Below are 25896 nucleotides of genomic sequence, written 5' to 3'. Positions count from 1 at the left end.
TACACTAAGAACTGTCACTTGGTGAATGACACAAGGCTATGCAGAAAATCATGTTTTCAGATTTGTTATCGTGGACTGTGATGCGACTTCAAATACATCTTTGTGCTCACAGAATGCCCTAGAATGTTTTGGAGCCTCATCCTCAAAGGTAGTATGTGTGGTTGTTTCCTTAAGAACTCTGGGCCCTAACTGGTTTGGCTCAGTGGATAGAGCATTGCCTACAGATTGAGGGTCCCAGGTTCAATTCTGGTCAGGGGCATGTATCTTGGTTTACGGGCACATCCCCAGTAGGAGGTGTGTGGGAGGCAGCCGAGTGATGTTTCTCTCTCATTGTGTTTCTAACTCTCTATCCCTCTCCCTTCCTCTGTAAAAATGAATAAAATATATTTTTTTAAAAAGAAATCTGGATAAAATTAACCAACAATGAGAAGCAAAATAGGATTCCAAGTCAACAAGCTAAGCCACGATGATTTGTTTAAACTCACATCCCACTGGCATAGCCGGACACCTGGTTTTGTGATGGTGGCAGAGGAAACCCACAAACCCAGCAGGGTCTGTAAAGCATAGCTGAGCTTCCAGTGTCCCCTCTGCCCTAACCATGTACTTAATGTCATACTGTTCATAACTTTAAAATAACATGCAGTTACATGTTCCCATTTGTATGTTTCTACTGGAGGCAAGAGGATGCATCTGACTTAAGTTCCAAACCAATGATAGCCTTGTGGTTTCAACAGCAGAAAGTACTGCATCCTTTTGCTCTGGAGAGAAGAATGTGTCATCTGCGTGGCTTACTTTACTGTGTTTCCTAGAGTGGAAGGGTGATAGGGGTGGCTGGAAGATACCTGTAAACAAAGACTTCAGTGAAAGGGCCAAGGTGGAGGCGTCATAACGACAAGCAAATCAACTAACATACCAGACCCTCAAGTCTGTTCTTTCAGATGTTTAGATACAAACATGGTTCTATTTATGCATTTGCATTTTAATAAGAGTTTCAATAGGCCCAGTGGCGTGGCTCAGTGATTGAGGGTCAAACTATAAACCAGAAGGTCACAGTTCGATTCCCAGTCAGGACACGTGCCCGGGTTTTGGGCTCAATCCCCAGTGTGGGGTGTGCAGGAGGCAGCCGATCAATGATTCCCCTTCATCACTGATGTTTCTATCCTTCTCCTCCTCTCCCTTCCTCTCTGAAATCATTAAATATATATATATATATATATATATATATATATATATATATATATATTTAAATAATTTCAATAGAATAAATTTCTCCATTGTCCTTAACCTGGTAGTTGATAAAATAATAAAGAAGCTTTCTGTTAAATGATGAGGTGCTAGAGATGGACCATTTCAATCAGAAGGGGGGGCACTTACAGTCTCTCCACGTTGCCCGGGGTGCCCTGGCAGGCCGTCCTTCCCAGGTGGTCCCTGAAATCACAAAATGCCACATGCGATAAACATGTATGACTTGTACAGTCTCATGCAATATGTGTGGGGTGTGTGTGTGTGTATATATATATATATATATATATATATATATATATTAGTATATATATGTTTTAGTATATATATATATATATATATATATATATATATATATACTAAAACATATATATATATAAATTCTATCTGAACTGAGACCAAGAAAAAATTGTACAACCCTAATCTGAACATTTTACATTTAAATTCTCTTCATTAGTATTTACCTATTTAAAAGGAATATTGACATATATTTGTTTTTATTTTTGCAAAAATGTTAGTTCTTTAGTACTTGAAATATGAATATACTTTGCCCTCCTTTTGCTGATCAATTTTCAACCCAACAAGACTTGGAAAGGAGAGAGAGACAATGCCCTCTAGTGGTGATCAGAGCTTCTAACTGACAATGTAAAGAAACACAAACTACCTTCTAAACAATGGCAGTTACTTCTCAATTGCTTCAAGAAAAGAAAAGAAGGTACTACATGCTCAATTTTAGACACTCTCAGGCCCAATTTCCCCAGTCGCATTGCTCAGATTTTCTCAGGAGCATCATGCTTGTTGAGCGCTGGAGAGCAGGGCTACTATGCTGTCCTTTTTTGCACAGGATGCTTATCTTTGTCATGAGGGAAGAAATAAATGAAGCAATTAACTAAGCACTTAAAGTAAACAACTCTGCGAGGTGCCTATGTTTCAGACACTCAGTGGAAATAGATGGCTTCTTTAGACTGTGTTAGGAATTATTCATCTTCCTCAGAAGCCATTCTAAGGATCAAGTTCACATTTCAAAACATGTCTATTAGAGGTAGGCAGAAAGAGCCTTGCCAGTCTGGATAAATGAAGAAAACCACCATTTTAATAACAGTATTTTAATGATGACAGATATACTTCTCATGACATGTTAATCATTTAAATACATCTCTATTTGTTTAAACAAATGCGCTATGTACATTTGTACATAAATCTACTCTGCAGTATCATGCTTTTTCTATGTTGAGTTGACTAAGGGGCTTGTTTAGAAATAAGCTCATTTTCACAATCACGTCCTTCCCTGGAACGAGCCTTTTTTCCTAACTCGGCTCTAGCCCTTTGGGAAGAAGTTTCCTGGCCTCGCCTCTACCCATCTGCTCCCTGGTCTCATCGCTGGGGACACAAGGGTCACCAGGTGAGCTAACAGCCTCAGTTAAGGGCTGCTGTTGAGATATTTCCCGAGATGATGGCTCGTTCCAGGACTGGCTCATGTTTTCCAGCGATTCTGATGCCACGCTCCCCCCAAAACCAAAACTGGAATGTGTTTAACCAAGGCCCCCAAAATGGGATGCATTTAACCACCCTTCGTTCCAAAGCAAACTTTACCTATCTATATATTAGGCAACGAGTTTTGCGTTTTCCTCTTCTGTAAATAGAATATATCTTATAACAGTCATATTATAGATCTTCATCGCCTCACGTTAAAAATTACCTTAAGTGGAGAAACTGCTGACATGGACATGACATTAACATTCTAAACATGAATATCCCAAGCACTCAATCTGTAATCCGCATTTGTACACGTGCATGTGTATATTGTGTCTACACAGAATGCATTTCATGATTACAGTGAAGATGAACCGATTAACCTGCAGGAAGAGGAGGGTGCTCTTCTTCCAACCCTCCAACCACATGTCTTCCTTCTCTATCAACTGGATGAGGGCATTTCTTTCCTCAACATCACAATAATGCAAACCGGAGAAACGAGGGGTGCTTCTATCTCATGCTCTCGTTTTGCTGGCCAGAGAAAGAGTATAAAAGCACTCTGCTCTGCAGTGAAAGCCTTGCTCCTTAGCACTGCCGCATCTCTCCAACCAGAGTGCGTTCTGTTCAAGTGGAGGCACTTCCACATCTAATGCCTCGTACGGACAGAACGCACGCATGCTCAATGGCTCCAAACTCGTTGAAAAGGCCCGAGAGAATAGGCTGAGAAAGTCTGAGGGAGAGTGTGCCAAGTGGCTTTCTCTGGCAATAAAATTACATTGCATGAAGGGAAACAATTCTTAAACGTGTGCACAAAAATAAATGGTGTGATAATGTGGAAGTTACACATGACACTAGTTTTTATGTTGCTAAAACAATGATGTATGCACATGGCTTCAAAATACTCATGAAAAGAATCCTGTGTGAAGTTATCACCCTACATTTAATATTAGCTATTCGCATGAATCGGTTTATAGCAATGCAGATAATCTGCTCTTGATCTGTTTGTAGTAAAACTGTAGTGTTAAACTAATAGTTAACATACTTGTACATGTGTCTGTGTAGATTGTACATACTGCCTGAAAGTTACTGTAGAAGGCAAGAGACTGCCTCAACATTTACTATTCAAGTCAGTATTTCACAATAAATAATTGATCTTCTGAAGATGTGAGCTGAAGTAACATTTGAAAGTGTGAAATAGAGGGTTGTTCAAACTCAATAAGAACTGGAGAACATATGTAATTATTTATAAATTATTTCAACATGTTTTAAATATATAATGTAATCACATATAACGTTTACTTAAAATTTTAACATCTTAATTTAGAATGTTCTGAACAGTTCCTTTTTGCGAGACTTGTACTGAAGGCACCCAAGACCTACTGAATCAAAATCTACATCTTTAACAAGGTGCCAGCATGATCTGTGTGCACATCAGGTCTAGACGAGAACAGTGGTGAACAGGTTGAACCTTTGTCAGAACTACCTGGAGACTTTGCTAGAACACCCAAGGCCCCTCCCCTAGGCTCTGAGCAGGTGAGTGAGGCTGAGACAAAACTGCATTTCTAACAAGTCCCAGGAGAGCTGATGTGCTGGTCCAGGGACCACACCTTCAGCCCAGCCTCCTTAGACAGGTGGTGCCTGGGCCAAAAGCTATGTCACCCCAAGTTTGTATGTTAAAACCCTAACCCTTGCCTGAACAGTGTGGCTCAGTGGTTGAGTGTCTACCTAAGAAGCAGAGGAGATTACGGTTTGATTCCTTGTCAGGGCACATGCCCAGGTTGCAGGCTCGATCCCCAGTAGGGGGCATAGAGGAGGCAGCCATTCCATGATTCTCTCATCATTGATGTTTCTTTCTCCCTTCTCTCTCTCTCTCTCTCTCTCTCTCTCTCTCTCTCTCTCTCTCTCTCTCTCTCTCTCTCTCCCTCTCCCTCCCTCCCTCCCCCCCTCCCTCCCTCCCTCCCTCCCTCCCTCTCTCTCTGAAATAAATATTTTTTTTTAAAAAAAGACTTAATCCTTAAGGTGCTGTTATTGAGGGGAGACGTTTGGCAGGTGGTGCAGTCATGAAGGTGGAACCCTCCTAAATGGGATCGGTGACTTACAACATGTGCCCCGGAGAGTTCCCCCATCCCTTCCGCCAGCAAGGACAGGGAGAAGTCTGCGACACACACGTATTTTGAAGGACACATCGGATATCACAGTTTTTCATGCCATGAGTGACATTAGTGATGGCAGAGGGGAGAGAATAATATTCATGTTGTTCTAGTGTTTGATACACTTTGAAATAATATTTAGTAAGATACAATTACATTAAACCAGAAATACTCAGTAAACATCACAAAGTGAAAATACCTGTAGAATTTGACGTTGTTCATTGAAACTTTGTTTTTATAGGAATTGTCATCAATATGTGTATCGAAAAATGATTTAAATATAAGCTGTAACTCTCAAAAATGTCAATATATTCTCAAGTGAAGAAAGACAGAGAAGAGCTCTCACACTTACAGGAGGGCCTTTAGGTCCTGGGAATCCAACCGGACCCTGAGGTCCTTGCGGGCCCTGAAAGTCAAGAGCAGGGGGAAATGTGAGAACATGCTTACAACATGCTTACAACACGTCTTGATGCTACAGAGGAAGCACAGTGGTGACCTCAACCATAAAATTGTTTTTGTTGCTACTTCATAACTGTAACTTTGCTGCTGTTATGAATCGTAATGTAAATATCTATGTTTTCCAATGGTCTTAAGCAACCTGCTATGTCTCAACCTGCCGAGACCCACAGGTTGAGAACCGCTGCTATAGAGCCTAAGACCATAGGAAAACAGATTATTTACATTACAATTGATAACAGAAGCAAAGTTACAGTTATGAAGTAGCAATGAAAATAATGTTATGGCTGGGGGTCATAACATGAGGAACCGTATTAAAGGGTCGAGGCATTAGAAAGGTTAAGGACCACTGTTTTAAATGGACTTTCTCAATATTCTGACTCTATAGTCATATAAACTAAAAGGAAGCAAATAAGTGGTTTCCTAAAAAAAGACCAGAGAGGACGCCTTTAACTAATCTCTGCACTGAAAGCAGGCTACTTTGGAATATTGTACCTCATTTCACTCACTTCCTCAGACAAAATAAAGATGAAACACGGGGTCTTTCTTTATAACATTCCACAAGAGAGTGCTGACATATGCTTTTTGAATTAATCAAAAGACTTTCCAGGTGGGGTAAAAAATACATACAGACTCTGCAAAAATAGTATTGAAACTCAACGAGAATTGCCAGATAAAATACCCAGTGTCTAGTGAAATTTGAATTTTGGGTAAATAATGAATAATTTTAGTATGTCCCTAACATTTCAAGGGGCATTAATTATGTCACAAATTATTCACTGTTTATGTAAAAGTCCAATTTAATTGGATGTCTCACTTATTTCACTTATTTTGATTTTGTTCTGTTTCGTTTTTGCCAAATCTGGTCATCTCAGATCCAAATGAATGCTGTATTAACCAAGTCTTCACTAACAGGCACCCCTAGGCTTCAAATAATTGAGTATGAGTGGTCATATTTAACTTGTAGGATATCCTATATCTGTATGTTATTTCTATCAGTTTTCAGTTGTGTGCCTAAGATGTAACTAAACAGTTCATTATAAAAAGTTTTTACAGAGAATGAGGTACACTAGGGAGGAAATGTCCACCAACCCCACAGAATACAAGAAATATGTTCCATATATTTTAAACATGTATAAATGTTTCTTGAAAATTGTTCCCAGCTCACTTGAAATTTTTTTTTGGGGGGTCAGCCTTTAATTTTATCTTCAAAATATCCTCTTCCTATTCTTGAAGAGTTTTTGCAGTTACACTTAAGCATGCGATTGGGTCTGTGTTGTGCTCCAAAATAAAATTGTAAAGACGTGGCTGATCATGAAATTTTGGAAAGCACAAGTAATACGTAAAGAAAAACTAGTTTGTGCTTTAAAGACAAAATTCATAGTTGTGCTTCGATTTCTTAAATGCTTCTACTCCATTTAGTGATTCAGCATCCTAATTAATTTGACTGGATCTTATTAACATGACTTGGTCCATTAAAAATTTCAAAATGTATGTATCATTTATGAGTTCAAAATCTACAGGATAGACTTAATTTGAGGATAGTTCAATAGTAAGAAAGATTTAGTGGAAAGTTTAATTAAATTAAATAAAAGCCAAAGCTGGAAATGACTATAAATATTTATTTTTTTTGTCTTATCTGACATTTGTCACAAATACCAACTTTATTCAAAAAAATTACTTATTCTCAGTTTTAAGTTACACACTGTAGGATATTTTTGTGAAACTTCTTTATAAATTCCAAAAAATGATATAAAAATATATATATCTGATTGCATTAATACTAAAAATAATTATAGAATGTTTAAAATGAGTCTAATTTCTTTCACAGTAATTCAATTTAATATTTAAAATTCTTTCAAGAAGATAGCTTTTCAAAATCAGACTACAAAAATGATCCTTTTTTGCCAAAAAACTAAAATAAAGGGCATGCTTACTCATTTGTATTTATTTAGCTTGATTTTACATCAACTGGAAATAGTTTTTCTGTTTACTGGAATAGATGTTTCATCTTGATTTGAGTGCATATGGGTTGTGACTTAATGGCCATGGGAAGCTTGCATTTTGCCAGCATCATGCTGCTGGCCAGCTCATGGACACAAGGAATATCACTGAGTGACATAAGCAAAGCGAAGAAGACAGAGGTCTATGCGCCCATTTAAAGAAAAAAACATTTGGCTTCAGTTTAACAGTGACTCTTGAACCAATTGCAGGTGTTATTTCTCTCCTTTCTGTGACAAAAATCAGTAGCATATAGCCTGTGTTCAAAAGAAAGATAAACCCTAGCTGGTGTGGCTCAGTTGGTTGGGCATTGTCTGGTTCAATTCTCTGTCGGGGCACACACCTGGATAGTGAGCTCGATCCCAAGTGGGCATGTGCAGGAGGCAGCCCCATCGATGTTTCTCTCTCTCCCCCTCTCCCTTCCTCTCTAAAAATCGGTAAACATATTTTTCCAAAATAGAAAGATGTCATAGCCAGTTGGCTCACTGGATAGAGTGTCAGCCTATAGACAGAAAGATCCCAGGTTCGATTCCAGCCAAGGGCACGTACGAAGGTTGGAGGCTCCTTCAGGCCTGGGCCCTGGTCTGGGCTCGTGCAGGAGGCAACCAATCGATGTGTTACTCTCACATCAATGTGTCTGTCTCCCTCTCGATGAAAAAATATTCTCGGGTGGGGATTAAAAATAAATGAAAAGTAGAAAGATGAAGCTTTCTTTCAGAGGAGTCAAAGAATAGGCATGTTTCAACTCTCGTTGGATTTTGTGCTGCAGACATAGGTTCCCTGCCCTAGAAACGTGATCACTTGCAAAATCTTCCTATCGATTCTATGTGACGTGCCCGTCTCATACTTACCCTCTCTCCAGGAGGGCCTGGGGGGCCATCGCCGCCCGAAGTGCCCTGCCAATAACAGAAGGAAAAATGCAGTGAGATTGCTGCTCCCAGCACCGGCTCCGACGCAGCCCTTACAGCAAAGCCCACCAAACAGGCGCTGACAGTACCTTCGGGCCTGGCTTCCCGGTGGGGCCGCGCGCTCCTCTGGACCCTCGAGGACCCTGCAGGGAACAGAAGACCATGTGGTTCTCGGGCCCCGCCACGCCAGAGGCGCCGGAGACATTTTTATTTCCGGAGAAAAGCATCTTAGAACATTAAGTCCGCAATGAACACGTGGACTGAATGTCAGGTACCCACCGTGGGACCGCGCTGCCCGCGAGGGCCCGGCTTGCCCGCGATGCCCTGCCAAAGACAGTGGAGACAGGGTCAGGTTAGCAGGCACAGGGGACCGTCTGGCCCAGAGGGGTCCTCGGGCAAGAACATTACACTAGCGCGTCCGGGCAATATACTTAGGCATCGTACCCGTGCACCTTTCTCTCCGTTGGCCCCTGGGAAGCCGGGAAATCCGGTGGAACCCTGCGGAGATGAAAAGGAAGCACCGTGAACTTGGCAGCTGACATTTAATCCACAAGCAGGATGTCTCTGAGAACTTGGTGCTTCTCACAAGCTGGTTACATGCAAATGAAAAATGTATCTTGAATGCGCCATACAAACTCCACCCACGTACTTAAAGATGACTTACAGGGGCGTCAGCAATCCTGGGGGCATGGGAAGCATGAACAGATAAAACAGACTTTCAGTTTTTTGCTTTCAGAGAAATCATGAATCAGATATGTCATCTGTCATGTTAGAAAACAGCAACCACAGGGCATGTTAGTCAGTCAGTGGTTGACTAACCACTTCCTACTTGCTTCAACTCTGAAGAGGAATTCTATGTTTCAATATGAATAATCACATGTTAAAATGAGCATTGTATACAATCTTGTCCTGAATTAACACTCTGGGATGAGTGTGTCTACACAGCACTCTCCATTGACTAATTTCATGTCTTTAGACCCGGATGAAGTCACAGTCGCTGAACACCTCCCTCCACCTTCGCCGTGTGACTGTGATCCAGCATCACAGTCTCGCTCTGGGCATTTCAAAAACATAAGTTCAAGACTTGTCTTTGTCAAGCATTCACCTAAATACTTCAGGGTGTGGTGTTACTCATTCTCCTTGAACGTAGTTGTTTTTTCTTCTGTGAAATGAGGGCAGTCAACATCTTACAGGTACTAAAGAATTTGGGGGAGGCTGGAATCAAGGAAGGCAAGGTGTAAAATTGACAAGGTGTAAAATTGAGGTGGCTCAGAGGTAGAGCATCAACCTATGAACCAGGAGGTCAGGGTTCAATTCCAGGTCAGGGGACATGCCCGGGTTGCGGGCTCAATCCCCAGGAGAGGACGTGCAGGAGGCAGCTGATCAATGCTCTCTTATCATTGATGTTTCTAACTCTCCTCTCCCTTCCTCTCTGAAATCAATAAATCACTATATATGTTAAAAAATGACGATAGCAATAAATAATGGCTAAGGATATAAGCACAGTAAAAGCATTATGTCATTTTCTCTACAAACAGTCACACTTTATAAATGAAATATACTCTAATTCCCCCATTTCTCCTTGTGCACATGTTCAGACTTCTATATGCTCAGAGATTCCTGAGAACAGGACTGTGGCTGTTTGCCTCCGTATTATCTCATTTAAAGAGCAGATTAGGGCTCCAATCCGAGCTGTTCAACTTGCTAATTATCAGACCCCGGGACGGAGTAGAAGAGGACATGCTTCCACAAACTCAGGTTTCCTGTTTAGACCATCGTGGGAATTCAATGCAACAACGAGTGAGATGTCCATCAAAGAGCAAAAGGCGGTCCTAGTGCAATGAAAGGAAGTGCAATGAAGCCTTCTTTGACTAGAATACACTTTTTGATTTTCTTTAACGCACTCATTTGGATTGAAGCACCTCTTAATGTTTCTCCAAGTGATACATGGCTTCTCTGTATTAGAAAAGCCTGGAGCGATGGCTAACATGGCTGTCAGATCCCAAGCAGACCTCTGGTTCAGGAATCCACATTATTAAGTTTCTCCAGGTCAGTGGTCGACAAACTGTAGCTTGAGAGCCACATGCGGCTCTTTGGCGTCTTGAGTTTTTAGCAAAAGCCAGCTGAGGAGGACCCTAATTAAGTTAATAACAATGTACCTACCTGTATAGCTTAAGTTTAAAAAATCTGGCTCTCAAAAGAAATTTCAATCGTTGTCCTGCTGATATTTGGCTCTGTGGACTAAATGAGTTTACCAACCACTGCTCCAGGTCTTACATACAAAATGGAGGCCATCAATTACCCACGTCAGGAAAGTGTGCAAAGCCCATGGTAGTTGATGGTCAACACTAACCTGAACGCCAGGCTAAGCTATTTCTATGACCCATTTCCCAATTTATCTCTTCTGCTCAGACCATGTCCGACCAGAGGACAAATGTCAGGATGCATAATGTTCACATAATGGGAGACATGTCTGCAAATTACATTTCTGAAGGCTTTCAGAGCCTCTTTTCTTTCTCTACGGAGAAGCAGAGAGTTGTGTCTGGTACAGTATTACTTTAGGATATGCTGGGAATTTGATAAGCAACTGTAACTGAATATGAAAATAATTTACTTTTATCAGATTGTATTTAGGAACAAACATTCACTTCTGTCCCGAGGGGTCTAGAGGAGTAACACATTTCGAGAAACCCCACGAAAACAAATGGCTCTTATGCATCCATTTCATTTTTAATAAATTTATTTTCTTATATAGCTTCTAAGAAATTTATGGGAAATAGACAAAAAGATTTAAATATATTTAAAATTCCCTGCTTCCACATAGGAAAGTTATCTTTGAAGTTATCTGAAGTTATCTTTGATGTGCCAATCATTTTTGACTGTAGAGCCGAGAAACATAAATGGTTTCTGAGCACAGAATAAAATGTATGAAGAAAAGTTATAGAGAATAATAAAGACTAAAATTTCAAACTCAAAGAATATTGAACAGAGAATTGACCAGCGAAAAACAGCAAAACATAAAGATGTCAAACTCATCAAAGGAAATTCAAGTAACATGAAAGTTGTATTTTTACATCAAAGCACCAATATGAATGACTGTATTCACCTTCCTAATTAGATCAATGATTCTGGGAGTAACCGCAGAGAGCTGACCTCACAAGCTGACTTTTGAGAAAGGCTTGGCATTTGAAGAGAAGGAAACTGAGAGGCAGGACAGGGGAGCGGGGGATAGGAGATAACGGGACAATTCCTGATCAGTGCTTGAAACACAGCCACAGACGGGAATGATGGCTGCATTAGTTTAATGTCAGAGACATAGGACTCTCATTTTACTAGATCATGTTCACCTCCTACCACCGAGGAGATATGAATTATAATATGTATAATACGTATTTTCTAGAAAATAATTTTTCTAGAAAAATTACAAGACCACACAGTAAGCCTAAAATAGTGTTGTCACATAACGATGCATGCTTATTTTCACGTTTGTGAGGAGAAGGGACATTTCTCTCTCCCATTGACTATTTGAGAAGCTTCTTAATAAATAAATGTTTGGGGATTGTTATATAATTAGGATTTATTTCTACCTGTTATCCCTGTCAAGCCTGAATGGGTCAAACAGAGATGGATGGTAGATACACAGATAGATACACAGATAGTTAATCTCATGTGGGTTTAACAACCTTAATATCAATAAACCAAGATGTATATATTAACTTACTTAACCATTTTCCTGTATCTAGTCAATGCAACAAGTGCAGCCCTAACAACGTTCTATCATTAGCTTGAGAAAAATTAGCACACCAGGGTAAACAAGTATTTTTACAACCATCTATGTTTATCCATAACATAGGTATACTTCAATTAGGAAAACATAGCATTTGGGTGGTGGAGAGGGTTGAATGGTACCCCCCCCCAAATATATATTTGACATGGAAACATGGAACAGATGGACAAATCTCAGAGGGAAGGGGGGTGGGGAGGCAGGAAAAGACTAATGAAATGTACACACATGTATGCATAGCCCCTGGGCATAGACAAGAGGGTGGAGAAGGCCTGGTGGGGGGGGGGGGTGGTGCGGGGTGGAGGAGGTCAATGACAGGGGGAGGGGGGGCATCTGTAATACTTTCAACAATAAAGATAAACTTAAAAATAGAAATAAATGCATTAGATAAAGTAGATAGACTTATAACGGGAAACAACTGCACTGGAATACAGTTATCAAAATTATTTTTAAAAATTGTGATAGGGTTATAATCTATGTGCTTTTTTGATAACACACTTTAGATTTTGAATGAGTGGAAGTGAAATTTCAAGATATTTTCATATTATATTACCCTCCCCCCCAAAAAAAAAGAGAGAGAGAAAGGTAACCAATTTTAACTGTTTCTACAAAATGTTAGTAAATAAATTCTAAAAAACCAAGCTAATTATTTTACCTTTGGACCTTGTCTTCCTGGATATCCGGGCAATCCTGGAACACCAAGTTTCCCCTAAAGTTAAAAAAAAAAAATAAAATAAAAATTAAAAAAATTCTAGGTTGAATTATGCTTAAATTATAATTTTAGTCATTTTTCTAGAAGAACCACGTATTTGTACACTACAAAGTAAGATCTGAAAGTTTCCGCCACACTTTCCCTCTATTTCTTCATCCTAAGAGGAAAAGGATGCTTCGGACACATTTCTAATCAGCCAATGGCTACTCGCTCCCCGTGGTGGCTGAGTGACAGTTAATGATGTTGATGAGAAAGTCCATCTTTTGATAAAAGTATTTCAGTTCTCACTATAAATATAAAGCCAGCATTCACAAGTTCTTTACACTTGTCTCGCTGAGTAAGTTAAATAACTGTATTAAATCCTGATCCATAAGGACACATATGTAATACCTTAATTAATAAAGAAAATTTAAAAATAAAATAAAATAAATAGAATTAAAAAAAGAAAAAGAAATTCTGACCCAATTTTGAGCAGTTTCTCTTTTTTTTCTCTCAGGTATCTGCATCAATAAGTATATATAGGTTGCAAGTTATAGCTAAGTAGTGATTTCTGTGGAGTGTTATCTCCTGCAGGTGGTCGCTCCAATATACAGCCATGTGGAGCGCAATGAGATTACATCTCCATCTAAAAAATGCTGAAACCAACGATACGTACCAGTGGTGTCCAAAGATTGTGTAACAAGTAAGTACTTGGAGGATTAAAACGCTATACTAACAAAAAAAAAAATGGCCCCCCTGGAAAACCATTAACTTAAAAACCATAGATGGAGAGGAAACCAAATTAAATAGATGAATAAATGATGTTTGTGGAATTTTACTGTGATTCATTTTTCTTAAGATTTTATAAAAGCGCACTTTATAAAGTAATGTGCCAAAGTCTTACACATTAGAACCATATAGTATCAGTCTTCCTTACGTACATTTAGACAAAATAAAAACAAGTCCAAGTTACTATGTACTACATTAAAAGACGAGCAGTACTTAACGAACGAGGTATTTTACTAGATGAAGCACGGTCAAAGATTAGGATTAGGATGTCTGACCTTGCCGTTACAGACTGAACTAAAGAGCTGTCCGATTCCAGGTCAGCCCTGCACAGATGGACAACAGACAGGCCAGCCCTGCGGGCACTGGGTGATGTGTGCAGAGAAGGAAATCACTTAGCAACACCTTCCTGTCACTAAGTGGCTCATAACTATTTATGGACATGCTTGGATTTAGTAGGATCCTCTACATTCTCGGCACAGATCATTAAAAAACACTTTTGAGTAACCATGGAGCATTTTCTGTGGGCTTAGTTGCTCACTGACCTTCTCTCCGGCTTGACCAGAAGGACCAGGGTCCCCTGTGGGACCTGCTCGACCTTTAGGACCTTCAGGGCCATCTTCTCCTCTGGGACCTAATTGACCGACTTCTCCCTGAAATGCAGAGCAACAACATTTTTGAAACTTAAAACAGACCAGAGACTGAGTGGCAGAGAGTACAGCCTATCACAGTCACCTTCTTTACCTCCTGGCCTGTCTGCTCATGTTTTATCTATGACAACAAGGCTTGGGAGTGTTTGACGTTAGTTAATTAACAAACAGTTGATATAGTTTGACGCTGGACAACCTACAGAAGCCCATGCTACTATGTGTCATATTAAATTGATTTTTATGCATCTGTGTTGCATAACAAAAGAGAGAAAATAAGATTCAAGGTTAGATAATATAGGGTGGCAGGAGTTGCCAGTCCCATTATACCACTTTGTAACAATTATTTTGACCTACATGCAATTGAGAAGTAATATATGCAATAACAGATGGTGTACCATACAACTTTCACTAAAAACCTGTATAATTTTTTAACCAGTTTCCTCCTAGTAAATTTAAAAAAAAATTCTCTGCCCGCCCCTTAATTGCCTAAAATAAAGACTTAAATTTGCAAGGGAGATAAGAGATCAATCTAAAGAATTGTGTGCATGCATATAAGCGTAACCAATGGACCCAAAACTCTGGGGGGTGAGGGCATGTATGGGAGTGGGGTGGGGGGGGCAATGGTAAGATATATACATATATAATACCTTAATAAAAAAAAATTTGCAAAGGCAAATTTTTTTGCAACCAGGAAAGACAGGAACTTATCACTGGAGACAATGAGTCCTTTATCAACAGGGAGGGAGCCAGAGCAGATGGGGGGTGAGGGGGTGGGGTAGGGTGGGGTTGGTGTAGGTTGCTACAACAACACATTTTACTAAAGAGCCCTTAGTCTCCCTTTTACATGCCTTCCAACTATCTGCAGTCCTAGGAACTCAAGTCCTCTTCCTGTGTCTCATCACTTCTCTAAAAATGACTTGTTCCTTTTCTAAAAGGCTAAGTAAGCCAAAGTGCCAACCACCCCTTTGAGCTACTACTAGTTTTCGCTGAGTGCTCCCAGGTTTAAACATGATGCACCAGCCAGTAAACTTCTCTTTATTTTCTCTTGCTAACCTTCTGTTGTCAGGCTGATTTGAAAGGACTCCAGCCAGAGAACCTATCAGGATAGTAGGAAAAAATAACTGTTCCTCTGACAACAGCAACTTCAGAAATCACTGTTTGGAATGTTTTTTAAAATTCTCCATTTTAGACGTGGTTTTCATCTGCATGAGGTACTAGGATATGAAAGTTGTAGCCACCATCCTGGGAACAGGCTTTATATGAACTTTAGGGAATCAAAATGTTCTAATTTGCTTCTTTTGCAGATTGATCAGCTACTGTTATATTAGTTATTAAATAAATCTTCCCAATAAAATGTTAGTCTATTTTAGGTGACTCACATTTTTGTTTGTTTTCTAGATACTCATTACCAGAAAAAAGGTTTTTTAGTCAAAAAATTCAAAACCACCATATAGTACAAATTCATACAAGTTGCAGGTATATAGTTTCCAGGCAGCATAGCTCACTATATGCAATTAAATTGAGAAGAAATCCATTATGTTACTTCTTTCAAGCAATTTTAGCATCGATTTTTAAAAATGTCTATAAACAATATGGAAACTTAATAGAACATCTAAAAGACAATTGATTATATTATCTTCACAAAGATTAAAATACCTAACTTTTATATAAAAACCAAGTGAGTAATATCTTGTGTAATACTTTTTTATTTTTCCTGTGCTGATACTTCCAATGTTTAACTAAAAGAGTATGCACACATGCACACAGAGACACACACACACTCATGCACATTCACACACTCATGCACATAATTGTATGTACTAGTTTTCACTTACTCTGTCCCCTTTAAGTCCCATGTCCCCTTTGAATCCTGGGAAACCATCTTCACCCTAAAAATATAAGCAAAGAACAGGTGTTTGAATATAAAATCTGGCTAAGTACAATGTAAATACTGATAATTAGTGAAAATTCTGAGAAATGTGCATCCTCATTGTAAAACTTCCTCCTCCTTATTCTAACCCTTTCCCCAGTATCCTTCCATTTTACCACAATTAGTCAAGTCTTTAAATAATTTTTCAAGTTAATAAATAAAATAATTTTTAAATTTTGGAAATATTTTACAAATGTGTCCATTAAGCTTTCTCTATTTTATGGGGGATATAACTATTCTCTTATGACAACATGTATTCTGTGCTACTTGAAGAAAAAGTAAATATTTAAATAATTACCCGGTTAACTTTGGATTCCAAGAACTTTGAACTACCAAATTCAATGTGTTTACCCTTCACTTACTGATTTATACTGAAGAATTCTGTATCATGCATTTTGTAGCATGTGCTTGAGATAAATGCTTTCTAGCTCAACTTGTCCTCTGTCTAATCACCTCGGTATGGGTGGAGAGTAAGCAAATCAATATTTTCCTTTATCTGTAAATACAGATTGCTCACTGACACATCCTATGCACAGACCAGTGTTGCTGAAACACAGGCATCCAGTAGCCAAGATGGGAGACATTTTGGCTATAAAAATATGTCCTATCACTCTTTAGTGAACTCTAAACATTTAAGAAGCATCATAAACAACGTGATCATCTCCTAATTTCAGGAAAAAGATTAGATTCCTAATGAATCATTATCCATATATTTAAAACAGTAATTGAGCAATTACTGCTTTCAGAGTACTGTGGAGTATTTGGACGTCTTTGTTTTACCAATAAAATGAAGGTAGAATATTTGGGTTCATTTTGGTACAAATGGAGTAAAATGATTGTTTAGAGAAAAGATGTGCTGGTGAAGATGATGATGATGGTGGTGGTGGTGGTGGTGATAGTGATGGTGAAGACGGTGGTGGTGGTAGTGATGGTGATAGTGAAGACGGTGGTGGTGGTAGTGATGGTGATAGTGAAGATGGTGGTGGTCGTGGTGGTGGTGGTGGTGGTGGTGGTGGTGGTTGTGGTGGTGATGGTGATAGTGAAGTTGATGGTGATGGTGATAGTGAAGTTGATGGTGATGGTGATAGTGAAGTTGATGGTGATAGTGAAGTTGATGGTGATAGTGAAGATGATGGTGATAGTGAAGATGATGGTGATAGTGAAGATGATGGTGATAGTGAAGATGATGGTGATAGTGAAGATGATAGTGATAGTGAAGATGATAGTGATAGTGAAGATGATAGTGATGGCAGTGGTGGTGTTTTGTTAAGGATCCCAGAGCAGGATAGGGAAACTGAGACAGGCAAGTTAAACAAGGCCAAACTGCCTTGGCAATTTGCAACCAGCTTGTAGCTAACAAGCCATTACCTCCCACAGCCCAGGACTCAGAGCAAATGGTTAAAAGCCTCCATAGGGAGAGAACGCAGAAAGAGCATGTTTACTCTCTAAGATAGGGGTGTCGAACTCAATCAGAGAAGGGGCCAAAATCTAAAATCCAGCCTAAATCGCGGGCCGAATGGTTTACTGAACAGTCATAAACTGACAATGTCATAAACTGACAGCGGAGTGCAGTGATGACAGCGCGGTGCGGGCCACATTGCAAGGCCTGGCGGGCTGGATTTGGCCCGCGGGCCTTGTGTTTGACACATGTGCTCTAAGAGAAGCCAGCAGCCTCAGGGCTTGGCAAGCTAGAGTTGCCAGGTGCTCCTCATGAATTCTGGAAAGGCCACAACAAAGTAAAAAAATAAAATAAAAAGGCCCTGAGAATTAATCTGCACCAAAACAGTCAGCAGAGGAGTTCTGAAGCCACATACAGGAGGTGTACACCAGGAGGTGTATGAGCCTTAGAACCCCACCCACCCTGCTCTTCAGTCTAGCTGAGAGCCATCTGAGCTTCATTCCCCAGGTGTAGAGGTTTGCTGGCTTTGCTTCTTTTAATCACTTTAGTAAACTGGCTTTTTGCAATACAGTCAAAGTTTCTCACAAAAATTCATTTACAAGAGAAGACAAGGACCCAGGCTGGGGACCGCCCTCCCTGCTGGCTCAGGGCGCTGTCCTGCCGGAGAACACCTCTCTAGTGTGGGTGAGAGGGCCTACAACCGTTTTGGGGCAAAAAGGGGATTGGGAGAGGGGAGATTGGTATCTTTCCAAGTCAAGAATCGGCTGGAGCTGAAACCGATTTGGCTCAGTGGATAGAGCGTCGGTCTGTGGACTGAAAGGTCCCAGGTTCGATTCCGGTCAAGGGCATGTACATTGGTTGCGAGCACATCCCCTGTAGGGAGTGTGCAGGAGGCAGCTGGTCGATGTTTCTCTCTCATCGACGTTTCTATCTCTCTATCCCTCTCCTCTCCCTTCCTCTCTGTGGAAAATCAATAAAATATTAAAAAAAAAGAAAAAAAAAGAAAAAGAATCGGTTGGACTTGCATAGTTTGAGAAAAGGACATTTCCAGGCAGAACAGAGCTGGAAACACAACTTCCACATCTGCTGCGAAGGTGACCTCTAACCCACAAAACCAGTCAAATCAAGTTCCACTGTTCTCCAGTGCAGGTTCTCAATCTTCCTGATGCCGCGGCCCTTTAATACAGATCCTCATGTTGTGGTGACCCCCAACCATAAGATTATTGTTGTTGCTACTTCATAACTGTAATGTCAAGATCCACAGGTTGAGAACCGCTAGCAGGGTCGCCTAAGACCATCGGAAAACACAGATATTTGCATTACTATTCGTAAAAGTAGCAAAATTACAGTTATGAAGTAGCAATGAAAATAATTTTATGGCTGGGGGTCCCCACAACATGAAGAACCGTTTAAAGGGCCGCGGCATTAGGAAGGCGGAGAACCACTGCTCCAGTGGATGCCAATGCCTGATCATGCCCTAGCCCCCATCCCCCACCTCTTCCTCCCATGTGAGCTCGATCTTGCTCAGCTGGCTCTCTTCTTTTTGGCCTTGAATCTCCTCCTTCCCCGACCCAACACTGGGGCGCTGGGGGCTAGAAACTCTGAATGATCTGCTTTTCCATTTGTCATCTCGCCTCGGTTTCCACTCTCACACACACACACACTGCGAATCTTGACCTTCTCTGTCCACCTGGGTACACTCTGCCCTTCTTTCTTTAAAAAAAAAAAAATAATCCATTGCATGCATTACAAGTTACTAAACCCCCAGGTGCACCGTGGCTGTGAGCAACAGAAACGTGCAAAGGCCGTGCAGACCGGACTCAGCGGCAGCATCTTGCTCATCTGGCCGCCGAGCATCAGGGAAGCAGAAACACACACCACGGGAGGAGCCCACACGTGCAGGCAACAGGACACACAGAACATCCCCCCTCAAGACCATGCAACAACAACAACAACAACAACAAACGTCCTGCCCCCAATATATCTCCTTTCCCATTTTGCAAACAAAACAGATAAACCAAACAGAACAAAAAGCAGCTGTCACCATAGCACTTTTTTTAGGCAGCACCCCTGGCCTTGGCACAAACAGAAGCCCTTGCCGAGAGCGCTTAGCATGTCCAACCGCACACACCATGGCGGCGGCGCGGAGGGTGCCAGTTCTGCACCCAGGCCAACGCCCTGTACCCGTAGAGGCTGAGGAACAGGACGCCGATGACTCCGCCACTGTCACAATGCTGGCACAGCCAGCTTACCCCCGAGCCCCGAAGGGCCAAACCTTAGTTTCCAGATACAGAAACGCACGGCGGGAAGCACGTCTCTGTGCAAGACTGACCTTCAAGCTGGGTCTGAGGCCGCCAGGGCGCGTGCCAGGACCTCAGTATCCCCCTAGCTCACCACTCTGCCCGGAGCCTTTATAATTGCCACCCTCCACCCAGCCCTCAGAGGCCCCAGGTCTCCTTCATTCTCCTAAGTGGTGACAGGCGTGCTGTTAACCCCTGCAGCTCCGGGGCCCGCTAATTTCGGACCCTCCATCACCCGGCTGTCCGACAGGCCTTTTCTAACGGTCTTGGCAGGCTCTGCTCAGGCCCAGGAAACACCAGGGCATTCTGGGCAGGAGAGCTGGACCTGGAAAGGGATCTAACCTGGTATCTTGCCCAAGGCTAAGAGTTCCCACTGGTGTGGACGTCTCCTTTAAGACAGAGGCGTGCTGTTTCCAGCACCCCGGCCAGAGAATCAGCTGCGGGGTCAGGGCTCTCCCTGCGCCAAGGCCACTGGGCAAGCAGGCACTTAACATGCTGACAAGGCCCACGTGACTGCCTACTGACCACGTCTGTCTCCATCACCTTCCCCCAGCGAGCGAGGTGGCCACAGGGGCCCAGTTCCCGGGGAAAGACTGCCTTGGGCTCCCCATGAGGGCCAGGCAGGGCGGGTGGGGGTTGTTGTGTTTTAAGGGAGAACACAGTGAACTGATGCTGTTTGTATCACCTGCGCTTTCACTACGTTCACAAGACACAGGTGTGATGACGAATTCTTAGGTGTCCATACGGTAAATGGCTTTCTTAAACAGCGGACACTATCAGATTCTGAGATTTCCAGTCTAACATGGTCAGGTCTCAATGAATCTTAAACACAAAAACCCCAAGTTTGAGAAGACGTGGAAAGGAAAAATTCACCCATGTCCTTAGGGAAAAATCTGAGTCCAAACAACAGTGGTTTTTATTCTTGCCCCTTGACCTTTGGTTAACAATGAATGCTGTTGTATGTAAAAAGAAAATAGTTTTGACTTCTTTTTTTTAAAAATCTCTTATAAGAGAAACGATTGATGATAACCCATACTCAGGAAAAACTAATTAATATACATTAAGATTCATTATGATTTAATGGTTCTGTACAGTTTTAAAATAAGAATTCTTATCATTCTAAAAACGTTTTCTTCAAATGTATTTAAATCTATGTAAGTAATACCCAGTTAAATTAATATGTGGTGTGAATAGAAGAGATAGCAAAAAAATCAGTGCCTTACAGATTTGTTTGGACCTCAGTCTCACTTTACAGACTTAGAATAAGCCTCTGGGAAAGTTGACATGTGTGGTTCATACAACGAGAATCAGAACTTTCAACTCCAAGGTCACAATAGTAATTCTTTTCCTAGAGGGTTACTTGTTTCTTCTCAGACCATACAACAATCTCAAATTATCTTCCTGCATATAAAGCAGTATTCCTTTATTTTTTTCCTGATGAGACTTCCCACAGATAGCGCATCATCTGTCATTTTTAAAATATATATTGAACAGCTGATAGCTCCATTTTGAAAATGAAATGTATTTTAAAAACATGTACTTTATAATTATTCAAAGTGTGTGTATACATTTTTGGGGACACCTTATAGTTGCATACCTTGACAATGCCTCTGGAAGTTACCTTTTTTATTTTTTTCAGAAAACTAAAGTAAAATGGATATAATAAGTCCATCTCCTGTTATCTATTCCTTAGTAATATCAAATCCACTCAAAGTCCTGCTGATAAAATGACTAAGGAAATGAAAAGTCACATTGAAATCAACATTGCTATTTCATATACTTCTCACCAACGTTTGATAAGAAGCCCTATATCTTTAAAAATATAATACCGTAGTAAGAAAACTGACTCTGAGTGCTATAATTCAGTTTCAACATAAGTGTTGCAGGACTGTTCTTTTTCAGGTGGGTTGGGGGCTCTACACTTACATTAAACATTTATATTTTTAAATGTCAATGTTAAGTTCTTTGTCTAAAGACAATTAAGCTATAAATGCTCCATAGAAGATTCCACATTCCTTCATCCACCTTTGCCTGGTTTTAATCCTTATTTCCTTCTCGTTAATATTTCATCTTTAATTCCTTCTGATCTTTATTTCCTTCTCCTTAATACTCCATCTTTCATTCCTCCTGGTTTTAACCTTTATTTCCTTCTAATTCTTGTGCTGTGCAGACAGTATCACAGGGGAGTCTTTCTCTGCCCCTGTGCTTTTCACTTTCATCTTCTGCTCTGAGTTTCAGTGTATGGATTTGGGGGATTTTAGTCGAGAAATAAACACTCCTCTGGTATGCATATAATTAAATATGGAACATGGAACAACCCCTGCATAAAATATATTTTCTAAAGGCCAATCTTATGATTTAGAAAAGTTAAATATATGTAAGAGAAAAAGGAATGTAGGATTCATTCTGTTTATAACATACTTGTTTTTGGTCTGTAATTTGGTCCTCATTCCAGGTTATAAGAATATATATATATTTAAGTTTTCTGAATACAAAGTGTAAAATTATATTCACATTGCCTGGGACATAAGAAAGCACAATATGCTATCTGGCGAACAGATTACCTTCAGTGAATTTGCATTTTTGATATAATTGATACAGGCACTGACACCACTGAGGAAATTATAATTTACCTTTTCACCTTTAGAGCCCTTGAGACCTCGGACACCATCTGCTCCCTGTGGAATGAATTAGAAAAAGTAAATGACTATAGCATTTTCCATTGGAATTAAGTGATGTGGGAAAACATAGCATTTACCTTCACTCCTCTGGGGCCAGGATAGCCAATAGGACCCTGGGGGCCAGGAGGACCCTGAAACACACCCATGGCAAATTAAGTAAGAATACATTCAAAGTCCTGGTTATGTTATAATTTTACCAAATAATCTACAGGAACCTGCTCTTTTTCTACTGTTGACAAAGATTTCTTGGGTAGTTTATTTCTAAAGTCAGAAATGATAAATAAACCATGGGACTAGCCCTACTTATCCCAAACTTGCCATGTCATATATTCATGCTAAAAATAAGATAAATATTGTGACTATGTGAAGTAATATAATAATTATATAATTAATAGCTAATTTTCTAAACCTGAAAAAAAATCTGATTCCTCAGTGGCTACAACAGTCAATTACAGATTAACCAAGAGGATCAATCATTTCTAACCAACAACTCCGTATAAATTTGTAGCGTTCACATCATTAAGAATATGATCAAAATGATGTCTTTCCCACAGCTGGTTTCATGGCACCAGTGTACATAAAGGAAACAATATATCATATGTAATATACAATTTCTGCAGGAATGCTGAGTATTTTAGTAAGAATCCAAAACTAACAACTCTAAATAAGAATGATCCTGCCCTTGCTATTACAATCCAAAATAGTATTAGTATAGAATATAAGTTTTATTTAGATATTTTGATCATTGTTGCTTTTACAATCCATCTCCACTTCCTTAAGAGTCGCCAGAAAGTATTAAGTGATGCTGAAGTTTGAGTGACATAGACAGTGTAATGATGTTCAGTAGTTCTGGTCCAAGTTAACGATCATAATTCATGGTCATTTACTCCACATTGACTACATATGCAGAATACGAATTTATTTCTGACCATGAGAACATTTTTTTAAAAAAAACAGCAAATGCAGTCTAACAAAATGGCTAATACAAAATTAAAAGTTACCTAATATGTATCTGTTTATTATATCCTGAACAAAAACAATTCTAGAAACTTCCATATTTAAATGGTAGCAAACACTCTTTTGGAAATGAAGACATGTTTACAGGTGGAGATGAATTCGTTTCTGGTCCTTATTGTCTAACAGTCATGTCCCTAAGCAATCATGTATCACATATGTGCCACATATGCATCGCAGAGATGATGAGTGTAGGCATGTTCCCCAGCAGAGGTGAGGGGCATTTCCATGGATACTGAGTAACATACCAGAGCACCCTTATCTCCAGACTGGCCTTCTTTCCCAGGATGACCCTATATTTAGCAAAAAGATATACTGGTAAGATGCAAAATTAAAGGCAGTTCATGATACTATTACATTTTATTTTAAAAATATTGAGACATCACTTGTTATGTTTCAAAACAAAGAGAACATTTTGCATAGTGTGTGCATGGCCTTAAATGACATTGAAAACTGTGGCCTTTGGATACATGCAAGCTTTGTCAGCTACGTGATCTATTTGAGAGAACCTGGGAAAAACACATAAAATGATACATATTCGTATTCATCAATAATTCAAGCTCAGCGTCAATGCGTCTCACATTGCATCTCAGATTTCAGCCTGACTTCAATTTTGCATATTGATCAATTAACCAGACATGCATCTTCAAAAGGGAACTAAGGCATGTGGGTGGGATCTTGAAAATACAGCAAGATCATAAATAATACTAATAGTGTTAATAATCAAGTTATTGAACATTAATAAATAAAAACATGCAGCTTCATCACAATTATAATCAATAAGCACAAGTAGAGGCTAAAAGACAAATGTACCATAGCTCTGAGTGAGAAGCTGCAAGACATAGAGATGGAAGGATATCTGACTTTGGGTGGTGGGCACTCCGGGCAATACATAGATCACGTATCATAGATCCACCCCTGAAGCCTGTATGATCCTGTTTACCACGGTCACCCCAATATACTTAATTAAAAAAAAAAAAGTCTGAAGAGGACAAAAGAATATCAGTAACAAATTCTTAAGAATAACTGTAGTGATTACAGAATTCCATCACTGATTGCTATGCAATCAACTTTGCCATTTGTTTTAGAAAAGGAGGGAATCCCTGGAGCCGAGCAAATTAACGAATGGTGAGGAAGCCCATGGGACTCTCGAGAAACATGTGCTTTGAAAGGAAGAGAGGGCAGGGTGCTTTCTGTGGAAAGAAAAGGCCGCTGTGAAGAAAGGTGTGACCAGAAGGCTCAGGGCCTGGGGCAGGAAGGGGCGTGGCGGGCCATGGGACACTCCGAGCTGGAGCACCAGGCTCTCCAAAGACCACTGCGGACCAGTTAGGAGAGGGGCCAGGCGGAAGTGATGTGAAAGGGTGCTGGAGCTCCATGTCTAATGTCTGGCTCACTGTGCTCGGATTCCTGAACGCATAAGCCACCTGTCAGGCGCTCGGGGAGCTGGCTGTGAGGGTAACGCACAGAGGCTAGGGGGGCAGGGAACCGTTACTCACAGGAGGCCCGTCAGCACCGGGGAGGCCCGCGAGCCCGGGTTTGCCTTGAGGTCCCTGACCAAACAGAGAGAGAGAACGTGTTAGTCTGAAAAGTGAAAACAGGGAAAAGGCTGACTTTGTACATAGGAATCTACTACTAATAACTATTTTTAGTTTAATATTTTTTTATTGTTTAAAGTATTGCAAACAGTAGTACATATGTCTTTTTCCCCCAATGACCTTCCCCCAGCCTCTCCTCCCCCCCAGCACATGTCCTCACCCCCATCCCAGTGTCTCGCGTCCATTGGTTATGCTTGAGTCACTGGTTTTTATACATAAGCCACGCACATGTAAATATTTTTGAACACATGATGTAGAAGAAATAGTACGTAGAGATCATTAAAATCAAACTCAGCAGATATAAAAAGGAACATGCTAATGTTGGGCCTGCTTAATAATCCCAAATGCGTCTTTTATTTTATTTTATTTTTTATTTTTATTTTTTTAAATCAATTTTTTATTGATTTTTTACAGAGAGGAGGAGAGAGGGATAGAGAGCTAGAAACATCGATGAGAGAGAAACATCGACCAGCTGCCTCTTGCACACCCCCTACTGGGGATGTGCCCGCAACCAATGTACATGCCTTTGACCGGAATCGAACCCGGGACCTTTCAGTCTACAGACCGACGCTCTACCACTGAGCCAAACCAGTTTAGGCTCAAATGCGTCTTTTAATTTAATTTTTAAAAATCTATCTTTATTGACTGGCAGGAGGCAGCTGGTCAATGATTCTCTCTCATCGTTGGTATTTCCATTTCTCTCTCCCTCTCCTTTCCTCTCTGAAATCAAGAAAACGTGTTTTTTTTTTTTTTTTTTTTTTTTTTTTTTTTTTTTTTAAGGACAAGGATCTAGCAGGAATCCTAGGTGGTGGACATGGCCGAGGTGTTTCCATTCA

The 25896-nt window shown here is 40.4% G+C and overlaps 1 protein-coding gene across 1 annotated transcript in view; it reads right to left on the bottom strand.

The window, feature by feature from the left end:
• The window catches only part of COL11A1 (collagen type XI alpha 1 chain), a 146510-nt gene that overhangs the window by 48098 nt on the left and 72516 nt on the right, over positions 1–25896 (bottom strand). The window contains exons 25-37 of the mRNA XM_084866080.1: positions 24962–25015; positions 23714–23758; positions 22529–22582; positions 22404–22448; positions 15977–16030; positions 14037–14144; positions 12670–12723; positions 8675–8728; positions 8510–8554; positions 8320–8373; positions 8174–8218; positions 5218–5271; positions 1375–1428 (exon numbers count right to left, since the gene is read on the bottom strand). Coding sequence (XP_084722206.1) covers positions 1375–1428; positions 5218–5271; positions 8174–8218; positions 8320–8373; positions 8510–8554; positions 8675–8728; positions 12670–12723; positions 14037–14144; positions 15977–16030; positions 22404–22448; positions 22529–22582; positions 23714–23758; positions 24962–25015 — 720 coding nt within the window. The remainder of the gene's footprint in view (positions 1–1374; positions 1429–5217; positions 5272–8173; positions 8219–8319; positions 8374–8509; positions 8555–8674; positions 8729–12669; positions 12724–14036; positions 14145–15976; positions 16031–22403; positions 22449–22528; positions 22583–23713; positions 23759–24961; positions 25016–25896) is intronic.

The sequence above is a fragment of the Pipistrellus hanaki genome, assembly GCF_964339955.1.
Source record: "Pipistrellus hanaki genome assembly, chromosome: 18".
Taxonomy (NCBI): domain Eukaryota; kingdom Metazoa; phylum Chordata; class Mammalia; order Chiroptera; family Vespertilionidae; genus Pipistrellus; species Pipistrellus hanaki.
Note: the sequence above shows the minus strand (reverse complement) of the source record. Positions and strands in the feature narration are given on the sequence as shown.